Below are 25,987 nucleotides of genomic sequence, written 5' to 3' on the forward strand. Positions count from 1 at the left end.
TAATGTTGTTCAAGTCATCACAGATAATGCCTCTAACTATGTTCTTGTTGGTAAACCGTTAGAGGAAAAACACAAGACCATCTTTTGGACCCCATGTGCTGCACATTGCATAGACCTCATGCTTGAGGATATGGCAAATTATATTGGGTCAAAAACACTGTAGATCATGCCAAAAGCATAACAAAATTTATCGACAATCATTCATGGATTTTGAGCCTCATGAGGAAACACACAGGGGGTAGGGATATTATTAGGCCTGCCATCACTAGATTTGCTACTCATTTTTTGACATTGCAATCTATGCTTTCACAACATAGAAACTTGCAAAAGTTTTTTTCCAGTGAAGAATGGAATCTAAGCCAGTGGTCTCACAAACTGAAAGGCAAAGAATTGAAAAAGAAAGTTAATGAAGAAATATTTTGGAGAAAGGTAGCAGAGATTGTGAAGCTTGCTGAGCCACTGGTTAAGGTGTTGCGGTTGGTGGATGGGGAAAGATTGGCTATGGGCTTCATTTATGAGGCTATGGATCAAGCAAAGGAGCAAATAAAGAGGGCATACAAGAATAAAGTGGCCAAGTATGGGCCCATTTGGGCAATCATTGATGAAAGATGGAACAATCAACTCCATCACCCTATACATGTAGTTGGGTATTTTTTGAACCCACGGTATCATTATAAAGCTAAGGCGACAGGAGCTTTGAGGGGGGAGGTTAGAGATGGACTGATTGACTGCATTGATCGCATGATCCCATTGGAGTGTGATCAGCTGGAGATACACCGACAGGTCACAACCTTCACCAATGCCTCAGGTACCTTTGGGAAGAACCTAGCAAAGATTGCAAGGGAAGCAGATGAGCCAGGTAAACAAAAATTTCATTTTTCAAATTCTTAATACTTATTTTGTTAAATCGTTTCTAATTTGAAAGCTGGATATAATCTGTAATTTTGTTGAGCTAACTCATTACACTCCTATGTTTTTTGCAGCACAATGGTGGGAGGCTTTTGGTAGCCATTGTCCTGAATTGCAGAAGTTTGCAATTCGTATTTTGAGTCAAACTTGCAGTGCTACTGGGTGTGAGCGCAATTGGTTTGTCTTTGAGAGGATTCACACAAAGAAGAGAAACCATTTGGATAAAAAACGGTTAAATGATCTAGTCTATGTCCAATACAAACTTCGGCTCAGGCGCAACCAATTGTTGAACAAAAGACCTTATTCAGATCCCACTGTGTTGGAAGACATTGATCCAACATCAGATTGGGTAGTGGAGAGTCATCCAACAGAGTTTATGGATTATGAGGATATGGATTATGAATTACAGAAGATAGCATCACTCGAACATAATGTTTAGTTGAATGCAAATCCTGATCAACTTGTACCAGCCTCAGCGTCACAGCTAGCAAGTCCTCCAGTCGCAGGCGCTTCCTCTACTCAGCCATGACAGAAGCGTATATCTCATCCATCTCAGCTTGCATCTGCTGCACAGTCTGCTAGTGCTACCACTTCTACAGTTGCAGTTGGAGATGATGTTGAGGAGGAGTCATGGGGTCCCCTGTCTGACTCTAATGATGATCCAGAGATTGATCCACATGATCTTGGCTCCTCTGGCAGTAGCTAGTAGTACTGTTCACAATTTACTTTTGTTGTAGAGGCCATTTCTAGCCTCCTTGGTTATGTGTTTTTGTTTTGATCTCTATATCACAATTCATGATCATGTATGTATTGGATAGTGCACTGGGTGCCATTTTGATATAATGGATATATTCATGAGCCTACTTTGATCATATGTTGTCTTCTATCTATATTCTAATGCTGTGTGTTTGGAAACATGAATGAAAATCTTTAAAATTATGTTTTTTTATTAAAAAAAAATATTTAATGTATTTTTTACAACGACTTAGTCATTGAAATCGAGTCGACCGAGTCGATACCGAGTCGGAGTCGGAGTCAACCCTCGGCCGGGTTGGAGTCCGACTCGGAGTTTTAAAACATTGGTTAGGCCGCAGGCCATAACACCACAGTCAAGGATTGTGTATGGGTGTTTGAGGGCTTATATATGGCCAGATCAATAGCATAACGTAGGAGATGTCTTGTGAGGTAATACTGCTGAGATTAAAGGCTGTTTTGATGACTGTTACAATTTGGTGCCCTAACCAGTCATCATGATGACAGCATCAATACTATTGTTGATTGTGTGAAGGATGAGGACTGAAGATTGATGCTCTAACTTCTGAAGCAGTAACAACAAGAAGACGATAGCATTCTGGGAGATATATTGGATCAAGCTTTGACCATGTTTGGCTCAGTTTAATGATCTTGTTGGTGCCGTATGAATGATCTTCAGAGGAAGATTTTGTCCAGTTTGACCAGCATTGACTTCTCTGGTCAAGGTTTTTCTACTGCTGTCATAAAATATCAGTTTTGTATATTTGTACTATCTATATCTCTCTGCTGAATTATTGAAGAATATAAGAAGAATTGATCAAGGGTTTCTCCACATTGGGGTTTGTCTCTCGTTGATGCCACATCTTGTGTCATCTTGTCTTGGCTTGTCTTCTACTATTTATGTTTATGTTCTATCTGCATTTTACTATTACACTGATGTGATAGCTAAACTGGATATTGATATTGGGCTAATTAAGAAATTGAAGTAAATTGCTCTTAAGCATAGAATATACCAAAATTAACAGATTTCCCCAAATGGGTGAAGGAGGGATGCTTAGGGGAAAAATTCCCCTAACTCCCAAGAAAAATAATTTCCTTATTAGATCCCACTTATAGAATGAAGGATGTAGAGATGTGATCTTACAATGGATCCCTTTGGGAAAGGGATTTTGAAGAAGAGTTTTGGAGAGAGAGCTTACAACAAGAGTCCCTCAAAGGGATCAAATGCTCTCTTCCAAATAGTTACAAGTTAAAAAGGAGTTGCAAAATAGATCCCTCTTATATAATGAGGGATGAAAGATTTAGTGAGAAAAACTTACAGTAAGCCCTCTTTTAAGAAAAGGGGCAAATGCTATGCTCTAAAACGTTGGAAATTAGAAACAATTACATAAAAGTTACAATTGGCCTGGGAGCAAACCCAAAAAGAATCTCCTTTTACAAAAAATTTCAATGTCTTCCTTGAAGAATCTTTGAATGAAGAAGGCCCCTTAAAGGGGTTTACAAGGAGGAATGGTGGTTACATTTGGCTGTCCAAGGATTGTATTTTGATTGCTTCAAGATTTAAAGGTTTGGCACAATCCAAAAGTGTAGTGACTTTACTATGAGTGAACTTTGAATTCAAACCTAGTAACACAGTCTCAGTATTAGGTAGCAACCACGGCTGATGAGTCGCTTGTGTGGCCAGAAAGAGCATGCATAATGGTAAACACAAGATGACATAAAAAGCAGAGTTGGAGTTTAGTACAACTGCAGTTCTATTGCAAAGAATGGAGATTGGATGAGAAAAGTAAAATTCTTTTATATTTTGAAACAACTTTTAAACCTTCAAGTTGAAGATGAAACTAACAGCAGAAGGTATCATCAGCAGAAAGCTTTTGTTTTTGAATTTATTTTTGTATGCTAGCGCTTTGCTTTTAACAAGTACATTTAAAATCTTTCTCCTGAGCTCTGCATATGTGGTCATAAGTTCAAGTTTGTAACAGGCAATTGAAGCAGCCATTGAATGGAATCTAAGTACGGTTGAAGCTGGAGCTCAAGGAGAACACAAAGTCCAACGTGGTTACATGCCTGTGACAACGTATAGCTGTCATTACATTCCTGATAAAAGTTTTAAACAAGCAATCAATGATTTCTTAACTCGTGAGACTCCTCAGGTGAGTTTACAAATTTAATTGTTTGTTATTATGTTCCAGTAACTGTTTAATTGAGTTTCATTTTATATTTCAATTGTATAAAAGCACATGACAACCATTCTAGAAAATAAAAAGCATAACGAGCAATTTTAGAAGCCAGAAGATTTGAATTTAAACCACATAAAGATGAAGAGTCAAAAATACTTTCCTGGAAAGCCTGTTGTTTTGTCTTTATAGTTTTCTTATTGACCCAGTTCACTCTCAACGATGTGAAAGAAGCTTCTTGCTACAATCTTATTTAATGCTGAAAAGAGTTGTACCATATCGCAATTTTTTCTGAAGTAGAAAACCTATAGAAGAACAATTTCCAGCAAGTCTTCTCTATCCAATATGTTTCTTATTATGCTGTGAAAAACTGTTTTGAGTTGTCCATGATCTTACTCTTATTTATTCATGTAATGCGCCTTTAATTATTTTTTAAGGGTTATCGTATGGTCTTTTGCTATGTTACCAGGATTCGGATTCGGATATGGATATGGATACGGATACGGATGCGGGTCCGGATCCGGATCCGCTAGTTTTTTGAAAATCCAGGATCCGGATACGGCAAGGATATGTCACATACAAAAAAAAAATATAATAATATTTTTAAAATTAAAAAAAACACTTTAGAGTTCAAAAATCAAATACTCCATGAAACCATCAAACACTTTTAGAACTGAAACCATTAGATATATTATAAATATGAAGACTGAAACACTGAAATGATGCATCCTCCCTCATACAAAGTAACAAAAAGGATCATAATATCATAAATGATAATAGTAAATACATTTACATATCCTCAAATGGATCTATATCTTCTGCATATTGCAACTCTACATCATGAATAGATGATGGGGGTCATGGAATGTAGGAAGTTGCATTAGTAGGCTAGACTGGTGGTGGAACAATATCCTCAAGTAGGTTGAGGTGAGTCATGGCATTTAGTGTCAGGTTCAAGTCAGAGATCTCAGGGTCTACATCCCACATCCTGCTCGGACCTTTTTTATACTTTGGTTCAACATGTGATAGAAGATGGAGGTTGGAATGAACATACACAAGATCCTCATCCTTTGCCACTCCCAGCCTGTTTCGCTTCACTGAATGGATGAAGCCATATGTACTCCAATTCCTCTCAGCTGATGAGGAACTAGCAATCTGTAATAACAACCTGATGGCTAGAGTAGAGAGATGAATGCTATCCCCACCATGGAAGCCCCACCAAGTAATAGGATCAAGATGCCCTCGATCGTCCATAGCTACTGGATCTGAAAAGCTACCCGTAGACTGTACAAACCCTCCAAATTCTTGGCGGAATTCCGTTGCAACTCCCATATCTTTATAAATTTTCTTCAAAGTTGTTTTGTATCCTTGTACCACTTCAGAATCCTTGTTTGGCGTTGTTCTACCAGGTAAAGACAAAATTTTGGAATGATAGTATTTAGGGTGCAATGCATATGTGTTAAAATTAGCAACTAGGGCCAAACTTCACGTGGTCACTTATTAATGGAAGCTGATATTTTTCTTGGATCCCTCTCATCGAGAGGTGTAGGATTGATCTAAAGATCATCCGATTCCGATAAGTATTCATGGAGATATGAATTTATTTGTGTTATGGGACAATTCGTCAAGGTTGGCCAGCAACTAAATAAACCCCACTTGTGCTCAACGTTTTAGTATAAATAGAGGTGGTCTTCAAGTCATTTCAACACACTTGGGATCTCTTCCTCTCTACTTGTGTTTGGGTTTTAGTAGGAGGAGAGATCTTAAGGGATAACGCTGCCCTAATCTAGAGGGCATAAGTTGGAACTGCTGGAACAGCTGGAACTATCAGGAACTTCCGGAACTGTTGGGAAAGCTGATGTAGAGGGCAGAAGTTGGAACTGCCAGGAACTGTCGGAACAATCGGGAAAGCTGACGCAGAGGGCAGAAGCCGGAACTATCGGGAATAGCCAGAACTGCTGGGAACTGTTGGAGTGTTTATCTTGGGTTTCAACTGGAGCATTTGTTTTCGAAGGAAAGAAACATGCAAGGGACAAGCATGTATTGGTACAGCTAGCATGCAAGGGACAACTAGCATGCAACAACAAGCATGCTAAGGACAAAAAGCATGCTAGGGATAGCAAGCATGCTAAGGACAACAAGCATGCAAGGGACAACAAGCAAACAAGGTGCAGCCAACACATAGGTTAGTATGGCAACATGGTGCAACAATGGCACATAATGCAGTACAATGATGGGTATAGTCATGATTAATGAAGCATGATGAGATGCAACATAGTGATGATGGGTGTAGCATGGCGAGGTACAACATGATAACGATATGCAACACAACGATAGGTGAAGGAGTCATCTTGGAGAATCAGTTGAAGCAGCATGTCTTCAACTGATCTCATGTATCATCTTCTTAGAGATGATCTATGCTCTTATCTAGATAAGTCAAAGTGTTGACTTCTGTTGTAAATGTACTATCTCTCTCTCTCTTTGCTGAACTATTGAAGAACATATAAGAAGAATTGATCAAGGGTTTCCCCACATTGGGGTTTGTCCCTGGCTAGTGCCACATTTTGTGTCCTCTTGTCTTGGTTTGTCTTCTGCGATTTATATTTATGTTCTATCTGCAGTTTACTTTAATGTTGACGTGATTGCTAAACTGGAAAAGATATTGAGCTAACTGTGAAAATTGAAATAAATTGCTCTAGCATAGAACATACCTAAAATTAACAATATGCCAAAATGTGTAATGGTGTGATCATTTTGTTCCACCTTTCTGTAACTATGTCCTTCACTACATAATAGAATGTTTCATAAGGGTCATTTTCACTTGTCGTGATAATTTCCCTTATCCTCTCCAACATACTATCAATGTTTTCATAAACTTCCCCCAAGCAAGGTGTATTTGTATCAAATGCCCTGATCAAGTTCAAGATTGGTTTAGTGAACCATAGAAGGTATTGGACCTTGTCCCACCATGCATCATCAAGAATGATGGACTTGATTTTTTGCCCTCTATCAGAAGTGGAAGTCCTCCATGATTCCCAAAGAGGGTCAATGACCATTGCTTGTAGTGCTTGGCTCATCTCCACAAGCCTTTTTATGACAAGAGTGTGAGAGGCAAAACGAGTTTCGGCAACCTACAAGTTTCAAAATGACAAAAAGTCAAATTTCAAATGAGAAATCATTTGTAGTTAAAATTAAGAATTTCCAATACAAATTTGAAATAATATTGATTAAAAAAATAGTTCCTTCAATAGCTCCAACTTTGCAAAACCTCGATATATGGCTTGAGACATTGAATGATTGGTTATAAACATTTGGATTTCTTTTGCTGCTACATATATTTCATTAATCCATTTGATCTCACCAATCTTGGCAAGCATAAGGTTCAATGAATGCATTGCACATGGAGTTCAAAAAATGTGATCATATCGACTCTCCACATTCAAACTTGCAGCTTTACAAACTTGTGCATTGTCCATAATGACTTCGACAACATTATGTGGCCCCACACCTTTTATTGCATCAATAAGAATTGCGGATACAAAAAATGCATCTTTCTCTATTCCATTGCAATCAATGGCCTTCAAAAACATTGCCCCTTAGGGGCATACTGCAACAACATTAATTAATGGGTGGTTTCTTTGGTCTCTTCATCCATCATAAATGATGGACACCCCTGTTTCTCCCCATGTATTCCGGATTGCCTGTAGTTGTCTATCCACAGATTGTCTCTCTGACGCCAACAAAGTAGTGCAGAATTTTTCATATCCAGGGATTTTATACCCTTTTGGTGCTTCATTAATTGCCTTAATCATTTGTTGCCAATAAGGGGAACGCACCAAATTGAATGCTAGCCCATTTGCATAGATGCAACGAGCTACATGTTCATCAGCTATGTCTTTACTTTGATTATTGAAACACATTTCAAGAGGGCATAGAGTGGGCCTTTTATTAGTTGTGGCAGCAGGCTTAGATAGCAGTGGAGGCCTAGTTGTAGAGATTTGCACAAGGTGTTTTCCCTTAGCAAGCTTCCTATCAGCTTCTTGTAAAGATGCATAGAATTTCATTTCTCCAGGACTCAAACCTTGGCCAGGTTTTCCATTTGCATCTTTTGGCCCGGTGCATACTTGCACCCTTGTATTAGTTTGACCAGTGAGATGGGCCTTCACTCTAGTATATGAGCCATTTTTTATATCTTGGCATTCATTGTACTTCCATTTAAACGAACCACCTTTGGGATTTTTTTCAATAATCTCCACATACTGCCATAGAAGAGATTTTGGGTTTGTTTTGATGATTTCCCCTTCACTATGCTGACGCTGTGATGGTTCCATAATGATAATGGTCTATAGGTTACTGCATATAAAATTCAAATTATAATATATTATCAATAAACAATTAAAAATTAAAATACACAATTAATTTATTAAATACATTAAAATTAAAATACATTAAAATTTAAAAAGAAATACATTTAAAATAGTAAATAGTAAATACATTCAATAAAAAGGATAAAAAATTGGAAAGGGTAATTAAAAAATGTGTTAAATAATCTTTAGGAATCTACGATCTTTCATTTCTACTTATGTTATTATATAATATATACATGCTAGAGATGACAAATATAACTTTATAAAGATATATATTATGGAGAGAACAATAAATGCCTAATGGAGAGAATATGGAGAGAATATATACAAACAAAATATAATGAATAATTAGCAATGTGGAGAGAACAATAAATGCCTAATGGAGAGAATATGGAGAGAATATATACAAACAAAATATAATGAATAATTAGCAATATGGAGAGAACAATAATTTGATAAACAACAAACTACTTAAAGCTCCATCTCATGGCCTCCTTAAACTACAGTTATTGAAGACAGCCAAGTGGCGCCATATCACCAGTGTTATAACCATGTTAGGCATTGCCGCATATCTCAACCCTCCATTCATTTTGATTTTATTTAATCATCTATAAAATATAAATATCATATGATTTGGAATATTGAAAGTTGAAATGCACAGGTAAATATTATGATTTATTTTTAAAAATAGCACTATCGGGCCTCAACAACGAAAAACAAGAAAACAATTTAGTATTTACATTTACGATTTTACCTTTGTCAGCTGAGCGACAACAAAGACTTCGGCTGAGCATTGCTGGCGACAACAAAGGCTTCCACTGAGCGTTCCTGGCGACAACGACTGAGCTTTAGTCCTGACTAACAATGACTTCCTCGACGGCTCTGTTGCTGTGCACAGTCGTGTTGTTCAATTCTGATCGGCGGCGACTTCCAACTTCTTGTCGCTGTGCTCAGTGTGCTGTTGACGACTTCCAGTGACTCACGAGTTCCAACCTCCAATCCTATTGTTCCTCATGACTCCCGACTCATGAGTTTCAACCTCAAAAGACTACGTTGCTGTGTGAAGCAGGGGCCCAGGTGAATATTTAACAGTTGCTGCGTTGTTGTGTGAAGTAGTGGGATATTTAACACTGCTCGGTGTGAGTGCCAACAAAGGGGAGGGACCACAAGTTAATAAAGTTAAAAGTTAAAACCTAAAACAAAAATAACCTAAAACGATAATCAACTTTTCGTAAATGACTTCAACCCATTTTGGCGGTTCCAACAACCTGCGAAACTAGCTTGAGATCTGTTTCGTCCGAGAATGAGACGTTTCCTAAAGCTGCAAATTTGCAGTCATTTGTATTTAAGCTGTATTTTGGTGGATCTGGATCCGGATCCTGTTCAGATCCGCGGAATCGCCAATCTTCACCCTTCCTATGCTGGATCCAACAACATAGGTCTTTTGTAATGTTAGAATGAGAAAACATGCAACTTATGTCATCGAATTTCCTTTGCTAATAGTATCGAACTTGTGATAGAAAACAACATTGTTTCAGACGGATATTTCTTCAGTTTCTAGATGTGTACATGCCTTGATATTCTTTTAAGTTTTTAACATGGTCTTGAGAGATTTGTGTGCTAAATCTTTCCTTTATGAAATCGGAATTGGTGAGTTGTTTGAACATCCTAGTTCCCTATCTTAGAGTTCTGTGTTATAGAGTGGCTACCAATGATTGTTGTGTGGTTGCAAAGTAGTGATCAGACCATGGTGATCAACATGTAGAAAATCCTATTAATGAGGACCTGAATCTTAATATGTTCAAGTTTTCGACTAAATTTAAATGGAGCCAATACATTTAAGCTTTTGTAATTTTCTTCAAGCAACTAGCTTGACTAACGCCTCAAATGTTTATAGTAAATTGGAAAACCTTATATATGTTGAATTTCTCCCTTCAAAATCAAAGTCATTCTGTTGAAGGTAGCAAGTATAGTATCAATATGGGAAAGGAATAACATTAACAATGATCACTGCGTTATCAAATGCAAAACTTCAAATATGGCCCATTACCGGAAAATGCAAATGGCAGTTGTACAGGGCTGATTGTAGTGTACCTAGGGAGGATAATATGGGGTACCCAGAGAGGTACTTGTTAGTGGGTAACCTGCTAGGAGACAATTTTTTCTCATGTTTTGGACAGCTAGCTAGCCAACAGCCTGACACATTAGCTTGATGACTTGTTAGTGGGTAACCCGCTAGGAGACAAATTTTTCTCCTATTTTGGACAATTTTCTAGCCAGCAACCTGACACATTAGCTTGATGATGATGATATGCCAGCTCCTCCACCATTTGCACTAGTCACTATATCTCTCGCCATACGACATATCTCTTGAATGAAGGTGGGCTACCACTCAACAAGTACTTTGATCATTTTGCAATCGGGTGCTTTTACTTAATGTTTTGGGCATTTAGTATGGATAAAGGGGTGATCTGGATGATTGAATGATCTCGACTATAAATTTTTTCTCTCACCTTATCCAGGGGGTAATCTTTAGCCCTAGTCCAATGGGACCTCTATTAAGGCCTTAGGGTTATAGGAGGAGCACTACTTGGAAAACTTGGATTGAAGTAGCGTGTTCATTCTCCATTATACCACTTAACACCTTCCATGTCACATTACAAGCCTTTTATACCATCTTCATTTTTAAGGTCTAACTTGTCATTGTCTCATTGGGATTTGGCAGTGTCTTATACACATCCTTGAGTTGGGTCGGGAAAATATTTCCCTGGAGGTTGATGCAGCGAAAAGAATGGAAAAACATAATATGACCACAATGAAAGAAAAAAAAATCAAAATGCAAAAGATGCCCCAGATGTAAGTTAGCACATGGGAAAAAGTTTAACATGAGCCCTGCCCTCCTCATTAGCTATCACTTGGTTCCTGAGCACTTGATGCTCCATCTCATCAAAATAAACCCTTGCATGTACCAACCCTAATGAGTGATAAGTTGCCTCTTCTTAAGGGGTAAATTAAATGCTATATCATAAAGAGCAAGCTTTGATCCTTGAGCTATGCATTGTAATACAAAGCATTATAAAAAAGACGTAAAAGGCGCACCAAAGGGGTGGAAAAATTAGGCCAAGCAAGGTAACTCATGCATCCACAATTGTTGCCTCCATTACATCTATACACTCAAGATTTGGACTCCTACTAGCTAGTCCCTTGACTATGAAGTCTTTCCCCTCCATTGCCACTTACACCAAAACCTAATGATTGAAAGGTTAACTTTGGAAATGTCGCCTCCCCTTGGGGTTACAAGAACCTAAGAGGGTTGACTACTTAGCCACCCCTGCAAAGGTAACAAACACCTTTATGAGACTTGGTCTGGTTAGATATTTGAAGGTGATCCTAGTATGAAGTATTAATATGCCCTTAGTGTTAGTTTCTGTAGCATCGAAGGTGTTCTAGTCTCGAAATTTTGTGGAGAGGATAAAACACATGAGATCTCCATAACTCAGAAATCGTTTCTGGAAATTCCACCTAGAAGTGTCTCAATTAGATTATTAGCCTATTTTTTAAATATTTTCTAAGTCTAAATTTAGGAAATCTGGTTAATTAATTAGAATTAATTGAGATAAGGTGTGAATCATCTAGAAACTCACACAGATCGACAGGGAATTAATCTGGGCCATTGATTAAGTTTTAATCTTGGTCGATGGAGGTCCAACTGAGGATTATAAGAAGAGGTCGATGGGTAGATGGAGAACACAACAATGCAGATACTCAGTTGCCCAGACAGTTTGATTTTCTCAATAGCAAAGTTCTAGCAAAGAAGATTAACCTAGAGGGTGAGTAGCAAGTCGTAGAGGAGGTCAACAACATTTCTGGAGGAAGTCTTTTAGTTCCAGAAGAGGCAATGAGAGGGAGTGCAGAATTCCCAGAGGATTTGCGTAAGGACTACGCAAGCATAGCAATAGTATAGTTTGATCTAGCTGGAGGAGCTAGTGATTCAGTAGTTGGAGGTCGAGATTTTGGTTAGATGATCCAGTGAATTAGTTCCAGAGTCAGAGACAGACATGTTGATTTTGGGTAGCATTGGATGTACTCTAGCTCCAAAATTTTGTGGAGGGGCTAGAATACATAGGATCTCCAAGACCCAGAAATCGTTTGGAGAAATTCCACCCGAATTGTGAGTTATTAAAATAATTAATATTTTTAATGGGTTCCTAAGTCTAAACTTAGAAAAATAAAAATATTAATGGGTATTAATAAGAATATGGGTGAGAAACTTCTAAGTGATGAGGATCAAGTTTGTTTTAATCTTAGCCATTGAATAGGGACTTAATCTTGGTCGTTGATTCATCAACAGGAAAAGTATAAGAAGAGGCTTGAGGGTTAGTTGGAGACACACCAAGTGATAAAATAAGTTCGATTTTTCTGGGGCGTGATTTGTTGAGAAAATCGAACTAGTGATCTAAGTTGCAGCAGGGGGGTAGGGATAGTTGGGGTTGGAAGATCTTCTACGGGACCCCAATACACAGAAGAGAGAGGCAAAGACAAGCCAAAGGAGGTAGTGTAGACCAGGGAGGTTGACGCTGGGCGAGGAGAGCCCACACATTGCTTGACGCAGTGCTAGCGCAAGGGAGAGTTGTGTTCCTGCAAAAGTTTGAATTTAGCTGGGGAGCAACAGGATCGGCCAAGAAGGATAACGTTAGAGCTCCAGGAGGCAGAGGAGGTAGCGCAGAGCTGATGCAGTGTTTCAGAGTGCTCCACGCAGGCCCACGCAACTACTGCGAAGGGGCAATGCAGTTGTAGCTGGAATAGTCAGTCCAATTGTCAGATTAGAGACATTTTGCCTGGTGAATTAAGGTAATCTCACTTAGGTTTTTGCCAATATATTTTATCTCTGTAACTGGATAGTCGAGAGGGCATCTAGAGTTGTATTTAGAACTACTGCTTAATAATAGAAAACCCTTAGAGCTGCTGCACTGGTTTTCCTGCATTGGGTTTTTCCGAGGATGTTTGTCCAAAAATAACGGTGTCCCTTGTGTGTTTGTCTCGTATCTATTTCAGTTTATGATCTGTATGTCAGTGTAGTTTGCAGTAGTGATTTTCATCAGTGTTTAACTAATTAAATAATTTGTTGAATGTGAAAACAAGTAGGAGATGATAAACCAGTGATTGCAGTAGGATTTCTGATGTGTAGATTTAGCATTTTTCATATTGTATCAGAGCATTGTAGATCATTGGACACTGAAGACATTAGCCAGGAGATCCAGTGAATTTGCTGTAGAGAAGCAGTTGTCCTAAGTGACAACGTTGTTTCAGAGGTAGAGGAGAAGCTGAAGGAGTCACGCAGAGGCTCATGCAGTGCCTACGTTAGCATTTCGAGCTTGTAGAGGGTGATGTAGTACCCGAGAGGAGCTCACACAGTGTCTGTGTCAGCTCTCTGGGCTAGAGCAGAGCTTTAGAAGCTCAAATCAGTCAATTGTCGGGGCTGGAGGAGTAGAGCAGATTTGATCAATGGAGCTGGTGGGACTTGTTGCTGTTGGTGCAGAACAATGTCTGTGGAGACAGAGCCGAGGTAGAGGGAGTCATTACCTTGACAAATTTCTAGCCAAAGAAATCTAGATTTGGGTTGCAGCAGCAAAGGAGGATTGGAGAGGAGTGATTTGACATTTGGCCCGAGGATTTCCGTGAAGGAAATCAAGACTCGGAGGGAGTCTAGAGGAGCTCGTTCCTTAGAGGATTTCTAGCGTCGAAGAAATCTAGATTTGAGTTTTGCTGGATTAACAACAGGAGAGGGAGAAAAGAACCAATCCTATATTTTTGAGTAGAGATGGCAGTGAATGGACCGAGGGATCAGGACAGATTGGATGGAGCATCTGATTTTGTCATATGAAAGGCCAAGATCCTGGCAGTCCTAGACAAGAATCACATCAAGGACTATGCGATGAAGGTAGTTGTTGTTCCGATCGATGTTGATCCGCTACAGAAGTACGAGGAGGCCTATAGGCGAAGGCTAAATGCATGATTCTAGACAGGGTCAAAGATCATGTAGTCCCACACATTGCTGAGAAGGAAACATCAAGGGAGATGTCGGAGACGATGACCACCTTGTACCGGGGGACTTTCATTCAACGGAAGATGCTATTGGAGAATCAACTAAGACAGTACTAGATGTAGAAGGGAGAAGAGATCGATCCCTTCCTTCATAGGTTGCAAGGGATTCGAGACTAGTTGACTTTTGTGGGGTCTACACCAGAACTTGAATTCATGGTCAGGACTGCCTTGAATGCAGTCACTGAAGACTGGGAGATATTTGTCCAGGGTATCTTGGGTAGAGATTCTCTCCCCAGTTGGGAGGAAATGTGGGTAGCTCTTCGACAGGAAGAGATTAGGAGGCTGACCAAGGCAAGAAGTAGTGGCAAAGGAGCCTGGGTCAAGAAGGAGGAGGAGGAGGATGCAGCTCTCACATCATCGGGACAACATGGGCAGCAGAAAAGGAAGAAAAAGGATATATCCAAGGTCAGATGCTTCAAGTGTGGTGAACTAGGACATTTTGCCACTCAGTGCCCCCAAAAGAAGGGCAAGGAAGAGGCTTCTGACTCGAAGGCTGCTCCAGTGAAAGCTAACAAGGAGGATGATGATGAGGATTGTGCTAAGAGTGCTCATGCACCTCTAGAGAAGAGGTGGGGCGACATCAAGCTGTAGTCGGGAGGACTACACGAGGGCAGGATCCTTGAGGTGCCCAAACTCTTGGATCACATACGGCTATGAGAGCCCTTAACAACAGTAGCAGAATGACGGAAGTCAGTTGGTGCGAGGGATGATGGAGCAACAGTTGCAGAACTAAAGTGCCAGAGTCTGAAGCAATGCAGTGGATGTTGTAGTAGTGCGAGAGGCACGGAGTAGATTGCAACAGCGCAGAAGCAGCAGAGGGTCAACGCACATTAGCAACATAGGTAGCTTCAGCATCACGAGGCATCCATACTGACTAGCATGTCAGTTTTTGGGTGAAGTTTCAGTTACTTACTTCTCAGTAACTGAGTTGCAGTGCAACAGTTAGTAGTGGTAGTGTTATGGGAAGCATGATGCGACATTTTGAGAGGGAGCTACAGTACAGATGTAGCAGTGACAGTGGCAAAGTCACAGGCAATAGTGCAGGATGCAGCAATGCAGTGGATGAAGGTCAGTAGGCCAAGCATCAACAAGACAGAGGACCGATACAGTGGATCAACGTAATACTTCTATTGAGATGTATTGCTAGAGCACATTCCTCGCTAAGAGGGAGTGTTGATTTTGGGTAGCATCGGATGTGTTCTAGCTTCGAAATTTTGTGGAGGGGCTACAATACATAAGGTCTCCGAGGCCCAGAAATCGTTTGGAGAAATTCCACCCGGATGGTGAGTTATTAAAATAATTAATATTTTTAATGTGTTCCTAAGTCTAATCTTAGGAAAATAAAAATATTAATGGGTATTAATAAGAATATGGGCGAGAAACTTCTAAGTGACGTGGATCAAGTCTGTTTTAATCTTAGTCATTGATTAGGGACTTAATCTCGACCGTTGATTCATCAACAGGAAAAGTATAAGAGGAGGCTTGAGGCTCAGTTGGAGACACACCAAGTGATAAAATAAGTTTGATTTTTCTAGGGCATGGTTTGCTGAGAAAATCGAACTGGTGATCTTAGTTGCAACAAAGGGGCAGTGATAGTTGGGGTTGGAGGATCTTCTCCGGGATCTCGAATACACAACAGAGAGAGGTAGAGATAAGCCAGAGGAGGCAGCGCAGACCAGGGAGGTTGACATTGGGCCAGGAGGGCCCACGCATTGCTTGACGCAGTGCTAGCGCAGGGGAGAGTTGTCCTCCTACAGAAGTCTGAATTCAGCCAGGGAGTAGCAGGATCAGCCGAGAAGGATGACGTCAGAGCTCTAGGAGGTAGAGAAGGCAACACAGAGTTGACGCAGTGTCTTAGAGTGCTCCATGCAGGCCCATGCAGCTACTGTGAAGGGGCAGCGCAGTTGTAGTTGGGGATAGTCAGTCCAGTTGCCAGATCAGAGAGATTTTGCCGGGTGAAGTGAGGTAATCTCACTTAGGTTTCGACCAGTATATTTTATCACTGTAACTGGATAGTCGGGAGGGCATCCGGAGTTGTATTTAGAACTACTGCTTATAATAGAAAACCCTCAGAGTTGCTGCACCGTTTTTCCCACATTGGGTTTTTTCAGGGATGTTTGTCCAAAATAGCGGTGTCCCTTGTGTGTTTGTCTCATATCTATTTGAGTTTATGATCTATATGTCAGTTTAGTCTGCAATAGTGTTTTTCATCAGTGTCTAAATAATTAAATAACTTGTTGAATGGAAAACAAGTAGGAGATGATAAACCAGGTATTGCAGTAGGATTTCTGATGTGTAGATTCAGAAATTTTCACAAGACAAAGTTGTTGACTTCAGAATTTTCCGGGGGCAGCTACAACAGACACTGCGCAAGCTCTACACAGAGGTTGATGTAGAAGGATTTGCGTGAGGCTGGGAAGGTAGTTTCGGGGATAGAAATCAGCTGTGGGGTGAGGAAAAATCCTCACAATAATTTTGCTAGTATCTCTCTCAGATTGGATTAATAATAATAATAAAACCCTCCTCTATTGCATCGGTTTTCCCGAGTTGGGTTTTTCCGCGGACAATTGTCCAAAATAACGGTGTTAAAATTTTTGTGTGGTAGAATTTCTCAGTTTCCAGTATTTTATTTTCCGCAAAATTTTTATGGTGAAAATTGCAGTTGTGATTTTATTCCTTGTTTTCCGTAACAAATAAATTGCATAATTAAATTTTCAGTTAGGAGAATAATTTCTAGTCGCTGCAATAAATGAAATTTTCACATGGTATTAGAGCATGATTGATTAGTCGGGAAGCTCAAAGGTGAAAGAAGAAAATTTCACTATTCAGAAGAAGCAGTAGGCTGAAATTTTCTGGTGCTGCGCATTGCTTAACCAGGCAGGCCTAGTTTCTTAGGGGAAGTTCAATTTTTCAGTGTAGAGTTGCAGAAAAATTCAACATTCCAGTTTGAGCAATTCCAGCAGGTAGAGGGAGCAACAACAACTCAAATTTTTGCTGAGCATATTCTTTTGTAGAAAATGAAGGGTTTTGCAACAGATTGCTAGAGCAAAATCAATGTCGGGTGGAAGAGGAATAGCACACAGATTTGTCTTCTATAATTTCTCCAATATGACCATGGATCGATTTGTCATTCAAGGGGCTTCAGAGTTGTCTTCTAGATTGGAGAACGAATTTGCTTTCTTATCGGACTCGGCGTCACAAGGTGTTTGGTATATAGACAGTGGAGCGTCAGTTCACATGAGAGGGGTTAGAAAATATTTCTCTAGCTACAATGAGGAGCAGATGGACTTCCAGATTACAATGGGAAACAAAACGAAGTGTACTCCAGTGAGAAGAAGTACCATCGATTTTTAGAGGGAGTCGGGAGCAAGTACCAACCCTACAGATGTATTGCATGTTGTGGGATTGGGTATGAACCTAATTTCAGTATCCCAGCTATAGGATAAGGGATACGATGTCCACTTCGTAGGGAAGGAGGTGTTTGTCAAACATCTGAGTTGGAGGAGGATAAGAAAGATTGGAGTTTGAAGCAATAGGTTGTGTAGGTTGCAGCTCAATTCTCCAATGGCACTAGTAAGCAGTGACAATAGTAGTGGGAAGGAAATGAATGAGCTATGGCACAGGAGAATGGGACATTTACATCATGGAGCACTCAAAATGCTCAAAGAGACAGTAACAAGGGTTCCAGAACTTGACACGGAACACGATGATGTGTGTAGAGGGTGCGTGCTTAGGAAATATGCCAAGGCAACATTCCCAAGAAGTGACAGGAGAGAAATGGCATGTTAGGATTTATACACTCAGATATTTGTGGCCCAATATCCAATAGAGCTCTCAATGGTGTCGAATATTTCGTCACCTTTATTGATGATTTTTCAGGAAAATCTGGATCTACTTCTTAAAGACCAAGGATGAGGTCTTTGATTGTTTCAAAGAGTTTAAGGCTCTCATGGAGAATGCAGTAGGGAAGAAGATCAAGGTACTTCACTTAGATAATGGTGGAGAGTATATTGATAAAGACTTCACAGATTTTTGTGCAAAGGAAGGCATCAAAAGAGAGTGGACAACTCCATACAATCCACAACATAATGGAGTAGCGGAGTAGAAAAATAGAACTATAGTTGCGGCTGCAAAAACAATGTTAAATGATCAGGATCTGCCAAGGTTTCTATGGGCAGAGGCATGTAATACAACAATGTATATTCAGAACATGACTCCTCATAGAGCGTTGGGGAAGAAAACGCCAGAAGGGGTCTTCACATGGAAGAAGCCAAAAGTTAGTCACTTAAGGATCTTCGGTAGCATTGCTTATTGCCATGTGCCAGATGAGAAGTGCACCAAGTTAGATCGGATTGTAGAGAAGGGGTTCCTCGTTGGATGTAGCAAAACATCAAAGGAATACAGGATCTACATTCCTAGCAATAGGAAGATTGTAGTGAGATGAGACGTGAAGTTTATGGAGGACCGAGCTTTCAGAGGATCTTGTGAGATGCTTGCTAACCACCACTTTGTGGGTGATATCCCTAGGAGAATTTTTTTATCCATAATGTTCTTCAGTTGGTAGCCAACAGCCACCAACTAGCTCGTTGTACCATTTCTCTGCCACCTACGCCAACCATGTGGTCCCTTACTCATCTGTCATGATTGTATGTTCGAAGGTGAGCATCCCAAGCCTAAAGGTATGCCTTGTCATTTGGTAATTGAGTATTTTAGTTTACTTATTATGGAGACTCTTAGGCATGGAATAATGGGGGGACTCGGCAGAGAGAGTGGACTAGGTCTGTGCTCTTGTCCCCTAGGTCTTTGTTGGGATGTTTGTTGGAAATACTGAGGGGGGGTGAATCAGTGTTCCTTAGCAATTAGCTCTTTTAAATCTTTTCAGAGCATTAGTTAATCTTTAATTATTATTAATGTTTATACAATAATAACAGTAAATAAGGAACACAATAGACACAAGAATTTTAGGTGGAAAACGCCCTCCAGGTCAAAACCATTGAACGCTTTTCTAATAAATTCTTTAATCTTCAACCCCAACTAAAATGAAATAAACAACTTCCTAGAATTCTAGAAAGCCATTCTCCAGCGCCCACTGGAAGGACACCCCAACGCCTTGATTTCTTCAGTAGTCAACTAAATGGATGCCCCAACATCCTAGACCAACCTACCACCCTGAAGTGTTCAAAGGCTCCAACCTGTAGGCAATTTCATGCTCCAGCCTAGCACCTCCCCGCCACCCTATAATGACTGAAATGAGACAAGAGTGTGGATTCTCGTACAACGATACCTTTTATGACTGCGTCCTAGTCCCTTTCAGATTGTGGTTTAGGGCATGGTAGACCTCTTCTTAGGACAGTGTATCCTCTTGGGGACTTCCCCTTACACTAAAACCCAAAACAGTGGAGAGAAGAGAACACAAGAGGTGAGTCTAAAATGACTTGCAAGGCATCTCTATTTATACTAAAACGTGGAGGACAAGTGGGGGTAATTTGGTTGTTGGCCGACCTTGACGAATTGTCCCATAACACAAATAAATTAATATCTCCATGAATACTTGTCGGAATCGGATGATCTTTAGATCAATCCTACACCTCTCGACAAGAGGAATCCAAGAAAAATACCAGTTGCCATGAATAAGTAGACCCACATGGAGTTTGGCCCTAGTTGCCAATTTTAACACATCAAGAAGTCTTTGACCTATGGTAAACACATCTTGCTCATGAAACCCATGATGCAAGGAATAATAATAATTTGTTTCTTCATTTACATAATATTATAATTACAAGTCATAATGAAAACCAAACCTAGTTACATTTTCTTCAACACTCCCTCTTAACTAGGGAGGTATTCATTAAATGGTACAAGGCTATTCAACACTAAAGAGATATCATAAGAAGAGTCGGACTAGTAATCCATCTGTATAGCATCGTTATAACCAACATTGTCACATACCAAGGCCTTGACTAACAACTCTATCTCTTAATAGATTGGAGCACAATGTTGGTGAAACCGACGATGGTAGACACCTCCATCATTGTCTCTCAAGATACATACCCACCCGGGTGTTCACTGAGTATGACCTTCAAGGACTATTCTTATCTTGGGTTCTTAGCCCTCAAAGAATATCGGTCCTCTTGCCTACTCTTATCTTGGATGCCCTACACACCCTCAAAGAGCATCAGATGCCAGATGATTACCCAATCCTCCATTCCTTCTTCCCTAGTGAAGACAAGAACATTATGTCTATCATATGCCTACGTTTCCATTCATGGCCTTCACTGAGACTCATGGCTATTAGTCTTGGTCGAGTGCATGACACATGAAATGAAAAACACATCTATCACTCCATTTTAATAAGGAGTGACTCAATCCAAGCTTCCTCTTAATTAGGGATTTGTCGGAGCTCCCTCTTAACAAGGGACTCTTCTATACATCAACAACTTCTTCTTCATGGGTCCTTTAGCTGCTTGATCAACTTCTCTCCTTGATGTCATGAAAATTGGTTGAGCTTCTTCCTCGTAGGGCAACAGTAATCAATGACTCTCCTCCTTAGTTCATCATGTCATTCCTTTCTTCATGGAAAGTGGCCTTCTTCATATCTGGAACCTTCATCATATGACTACTTCTTTCTCATCATGCTTCTTCCATTCATCACATGAATGCTAGTTGTACTTGTAAGTAGCCCTGCATGAACTTATCTATATATTATTCAAGAAATCAAAATATCATAAATCAAATCATACCTTACTAGGTGGCTCTTCATCATGACATCTTTTTGTAGATATCAGCATCCTGCATTCATGTTGACACATCTTCCCAAAATATATGTTGTCAAGGGTTTCTATCTTTTCCAGACTTCCATCATAGTCTTCATATCTTTTCGGGAGACTTCCTAGTCAACTCTTCTTGGTCTTTGGATGTTGATTGCTTCCATCATGGTTGCATAGCTCGTGATCTCTTCCTTTCTCACACATTTCATTCTCCGGGGTTTCTAATGAGAGTTCTGTAATCGTAGTCAGCCACCTCATTGTTATGAAACCAGCTCAAGAAAAGATAGAAAAGATAGATCAACGCCTTAGAATTTAGCCTCTTCGAGGGGGCAACCTCCTTTACATTACATAAATGAGCAATTCTTGGATGATTCAAATGACAAAACCTCCTTTCTATATATAGGAGTTTAAGAGTCACAATATAACCCAGCTGACCTAACAATAATAATATAAAGCCACAAAAATAACAATAGAGGGATTCTATGGGGCACAGTAATAAAAATATGGGGATAATAGGGGCACAACAATATTAATAAGGGATGCAACTACAATAGTAATGGGGTAATTACTAGTATTATAGGGACCCAACATGCCCCTCTCCTTCAAAAAAGTGTTGTCCTCAACACTTGAGTAGTGCTGGATGTTTCTGTATAAAATTCTCATCCTCCCATGTGGAATCTTCAGCGGATAAGTTCTTCCACTTGATAAGATACTCTGAAATTGATCGATTTCGTAGCTGTCGAGTTCTTGTTTCTGTGAATGCTTCCAGTTCCAATATAATTTTTCCTTCCTCGTCAAGTTCTGGCAATATTGTTTGAACTGGGAGCTTGTCGCCTATAACCTTCTTTAAACATGAAACATGGAAAACTGGGTGCAATCGAGAAGCTGCAGGAAGCTCCAATTTGTATGCCATAGTACCAATCTTTTGCAACACCTTGTACGGACCATAATACTTTGGTGATAATTTATTATCCTTCTTAGCTTGCTTGAGGGACATTTGCTTATATGGTTGTAGCCGTAGGAATACCCAATCACCTACATCAAAACTTCTTTTGCTACGATGTTGATCTGCCTGTTGTTTCATTCTATTCTGTGCCAACACGAGGTTATCCTTTAAGAGTTGGAGGACTTGTTGTTGATGTTCGATGTGATGTTCCACTGCTTGAACCTTAGAATTTTCTCTTAAATATGATGTGATGGATGGTGGCTGATATCCATAAAGTGCCATAAATGGGGTCATTTTTGTTGCTGTATGGAAGGAAGTGTTATACCACCATTCAGCCAGAGGCAACCATTTGACCCATTGTGTCTGTTTATCAGATACAAAGCAACGAAGATATCCTTCCAAACATTTGTTTACTATCTCAGTTTGCCCAACAGATTGAGGATGATAAGATGAGCTATGAGCTAACTGAGTACCAAGACAAGAAAATAATTCTGTCCAAAAATTTCCAGTGAAAATGGGATCTCTGTCACTTACAATAATCTTTGGGTTTCCATGTAGCTTTTGAATTGTTTCCATAAATGCAGTAGAAACCGTACTGGCTTTAAATGGATGTGATAATGCACAAAAGTGTGCATACTTGGTAAGTCTGTCAACTACCACCATGATGACACTCTTTCCCTCAAACTTGGGTAAACCTGTGATAAAATCCATTGAAACCTCCTCCCAACGTTGGCTTGGAATGGATAAAGGTTGTAATAGACCCGGTGTCTTAATTGTTTCAACTTTATTTTGTTGGAAAACCAAACATTCCGCCACAAATTTTTGAATATTCGATTTAAGGCCATCCCAAAAAAATTCCTTCTTAACCCTGTGGTAAGTTTTTAAAAATCCTGAGTGCCCTCCTAAGGGAGAAGTGTGCAATTCCATAAGAATATTTTGTTTTAGTTGGGAATTCTTACAGAGGTATAAGCGATCTTTGTACCATAAAGAATCATTTTGCCAGCTAAATGTATCAGACGTACTGGAATCTTGTTGTAACTTTCAAATAAGTGCCCATACTTCGTCATTCTTCCATTCCTCCCTTGCTTCGTTTATCCAATCTGGTTGGATAATAGAAATGGCGCACAACAATGCTTCCACATCCTCATCCTTTCTTGAGAGTGCATCTGCCACCACATTTTGCTTCCCTTTTTTGTAGATGATTTCAAAGTCATAACCCAACATCTTTGTGACCCACTTTTGTTGCTCTTCAGAGGATAATCTTTGTTCTAAAAAGTATTTAAGGCTATCATGATCCATTTTTACCTTGAAGTGTCTTCCCATTAGGTAGGGTCGCCATTTCTTAAGTGCATGGAGTATTGCCAACATTTCCTTCTCATAAATAGCTTTGTGTAAAAACTTTCCCTTGATTGGACGACTTTCAAAAGCAATGGGTCTTTCATCTTGCATTAAAACAACACCAATTCCATTTCCTGAAGCATCACATTCCACAATAAAGGTTTTTGTGAAGTCCGGTGTAGCTAAGACCGGTGCTTGGCACATTGCCTCTTTAAGATGTTCGAAGGCCTTGTTGCTTCTGGAGTCCATGAAAATGCATCTTTCTTCAATAATGTTGTTAGAGGTGCTGCTATTCTCCCATAATTCTTAACAAACTTGCGATAATACCCTGTCAACCCGAGAAATCCTCGCAGATGCTTTATGGATGTGGGGATTTTCCATTCCTTAATGGCTTTAATTTTGCTAGGGTCTACCTTAACTCCTTCATGAGATACAATATGACCCAGATATTCCAAACATTTGGATCTTTTTGCATATAATTGTTTCTCCTCCAATAGTTGTAGCACCCTGTCAACATGTTCAACATGATCCTTCCAAGACTTGCTGTAGATTAGTATATCATCAAAAAATACTAACACAAATTTTCTAAGGAATGGTTTGAAAATGGAATTCATCAAACCTTGAAATGTTGAAGGTGCATTGGTAAGGCCAAAAGGCATGACCAAAAATTCATAATGACCCTCATGAGTTCTAAATGCTGTTTTCAGAATGTCTTCAGTCTTCATTCTGATTTGATGATATCCTGAACGAAGATCCAACTTGGTGAAGTAAATTGATCCATGCAATTCATCAATGACGGGAATGGGAAACTTATCTTTAATAGTGAGCTTGTTGAGCTCCCTATAATCTGGACACATGCACCATGATCCATCCTTCTTGTGCACCAATACTACTGGAGCAGAGAAAGAACTTTGACTCGGTTGAATTATACCAGCCTCTAGCATTTCTGCAACCATACGTTCAATTTCACTCTTTTGGGCATAGGGATATCTGTACGGCCTGATGTTTGGAGGAACACTTCCTGGAATCAAATGAATAGCATGATCATGATCACGAATAGGTGGGAGACCTTTGGGAGTCTCAAATACCTTGGAATGATTGTCCAAGACTTTTTGGAGATCTGGAGAAATAGATGATTGCAATGTGGAAACATCTAGCGAACATAATTGTGCAATTACACCCCTTTGTTCCTTTTTCAGAAGCTTTGTCATACCATTAGAGCTGATTATCTTTCCCGGTTTCCCTGCAATACCCCTTAATTCAACTTCCTTTCCTTCCACGGAAAATTTCATGAAAAGTTCTTGAAAATTAAAAGCTATTGTACCCAAGGATTGTAGCCATTGGACTCCTAGTACAACATCAGCACCTCCCATTGGAATGGAAAGCATTGGGCTAGTCAATACATATTCTCCCATGGATAGCTTGATATTATGGCACTTTCCAGAGCAATTTATTGTTCCTCCATTTGCAACCATCACTTGACACTCTGGTGCTGGATATAAGAAGCAATTCAATTCTTTTGCTACCTTACAATGAATAAAATTGTGGGTACTTCCTGAATCAATCAACACTATTACCTTTTTCTTCTTGATTTGTCCTTCTATCTTGATGGTTTGAGGAGTGGTAATTCCCGCCAATGCATTACAAGATATGGTCGGATTCATTTCTTCTTTATCTAGGCTTTGTTCCTGGAGTATATCCTCTTCTTTTGACCTTTCTTGCTCCTTTTCTTCTTCCTCTTCACAATCTATGTAGAATAATTTCTTCTCAGCACACTTATGACCTTTAGTGTATTTGCTATCACAACTGTAACAAAGCCCTTTTGCTCTTTTTTCTTCCAATTGTTGTGGTGTCAACCTTATAGGTTGTGGAAGACTAGGAGCAACAACACTTCCATCTTTATAGTTGTGAGTGGTATGCTTCCTGGTTGCCATAATTTTGCTTTCCATTTTTCTTGCTAACCTGAATGCCTTCTCTAATGAATCAGGTTCCCAAAGGCGAACATCATGTTGGATATTATCCTTTAAAGACCCTATGAACACATCAATCCTATGCTCCTCTGGAATATCTTTTACCCTTATGTTCAATTTTTGGAACTCCTCAATGTGCTCCATTATTGAACCCTTTTGTTTGAGACTTATCAATTGGCTAAAAAAAGTGTTGCTTTTTGTATCCTCATAATGTGCTATCAATTCTTCCGTAAAAATTGCCCAAGTGATAATTTGTTTACGAGAGCAAAGCCATTGATACCATACAAACTGATTTGGTTCCAAATATAAAGTTGCAATACGTACCTTTTGTGTGTTTTGCACATTATTGAGATCGAAAAATTGCTCCATTTGTAATATCCATGTTGCGGGATCCTTGCCATCAAACTTCCTCATATCGATTTTTGGAATATGGTGGGTTTTCGATCCAACATTAGAGTCTATGAAATCATGATTAACATTTCTTTTGTTCGCATCATGAGTTTCCTTTACTACCTTTTCACCATTAGTAAGTATTTCTTGTAGAAAATTTGTCAAATCTGTCTTCAAATCTGCCATGCCTGTCTTCAAATTTGTGTTCAAATCTATCTTCAAGTTGTCCATCTTAGCTTCCATGCCATTCATCTTAGCTTCCACG

General features: G+C 39.6%; 1 protein-coding gene across 1 annotated transcript in view; it reads left to right on the plus strand.

The window, feature by feature from the left end:
- Positions 1 to 25,987, plus strand: part of LOC149185412 (uncharacterized) — a 116,802-nt gene that overhangs the window by 85,059 nt on the left and 5,756 nt on the right. Inside the window, exon 2 of the mRNA XM_089415652.1 lies at positions 3,645 to 3,815. Within this exon, the coding sequence (XP_089271778.1) occupies positions 3,645 to 3,815 (171 nt within the window). The remainder of the gene's footprint in view (positions 1 to 3,644; positions 3,816 to 25,987) is intronic.

This window comes from Pinus tabuliformis, chromosome 3_2, assembly GCF_031772625.1.
Source record: "Pinus tabuliformis cultivar Carrire ecotype Pingquan chromosome 3_2, CPIR1, whole genome shotgun sequence".
Lineage (NCBI taxonomy): Eukaryota > Viridiplantae > Streptophyta > Pinopsida > Pinales > Pinaceae > Pinus > Pinus tabuliformis.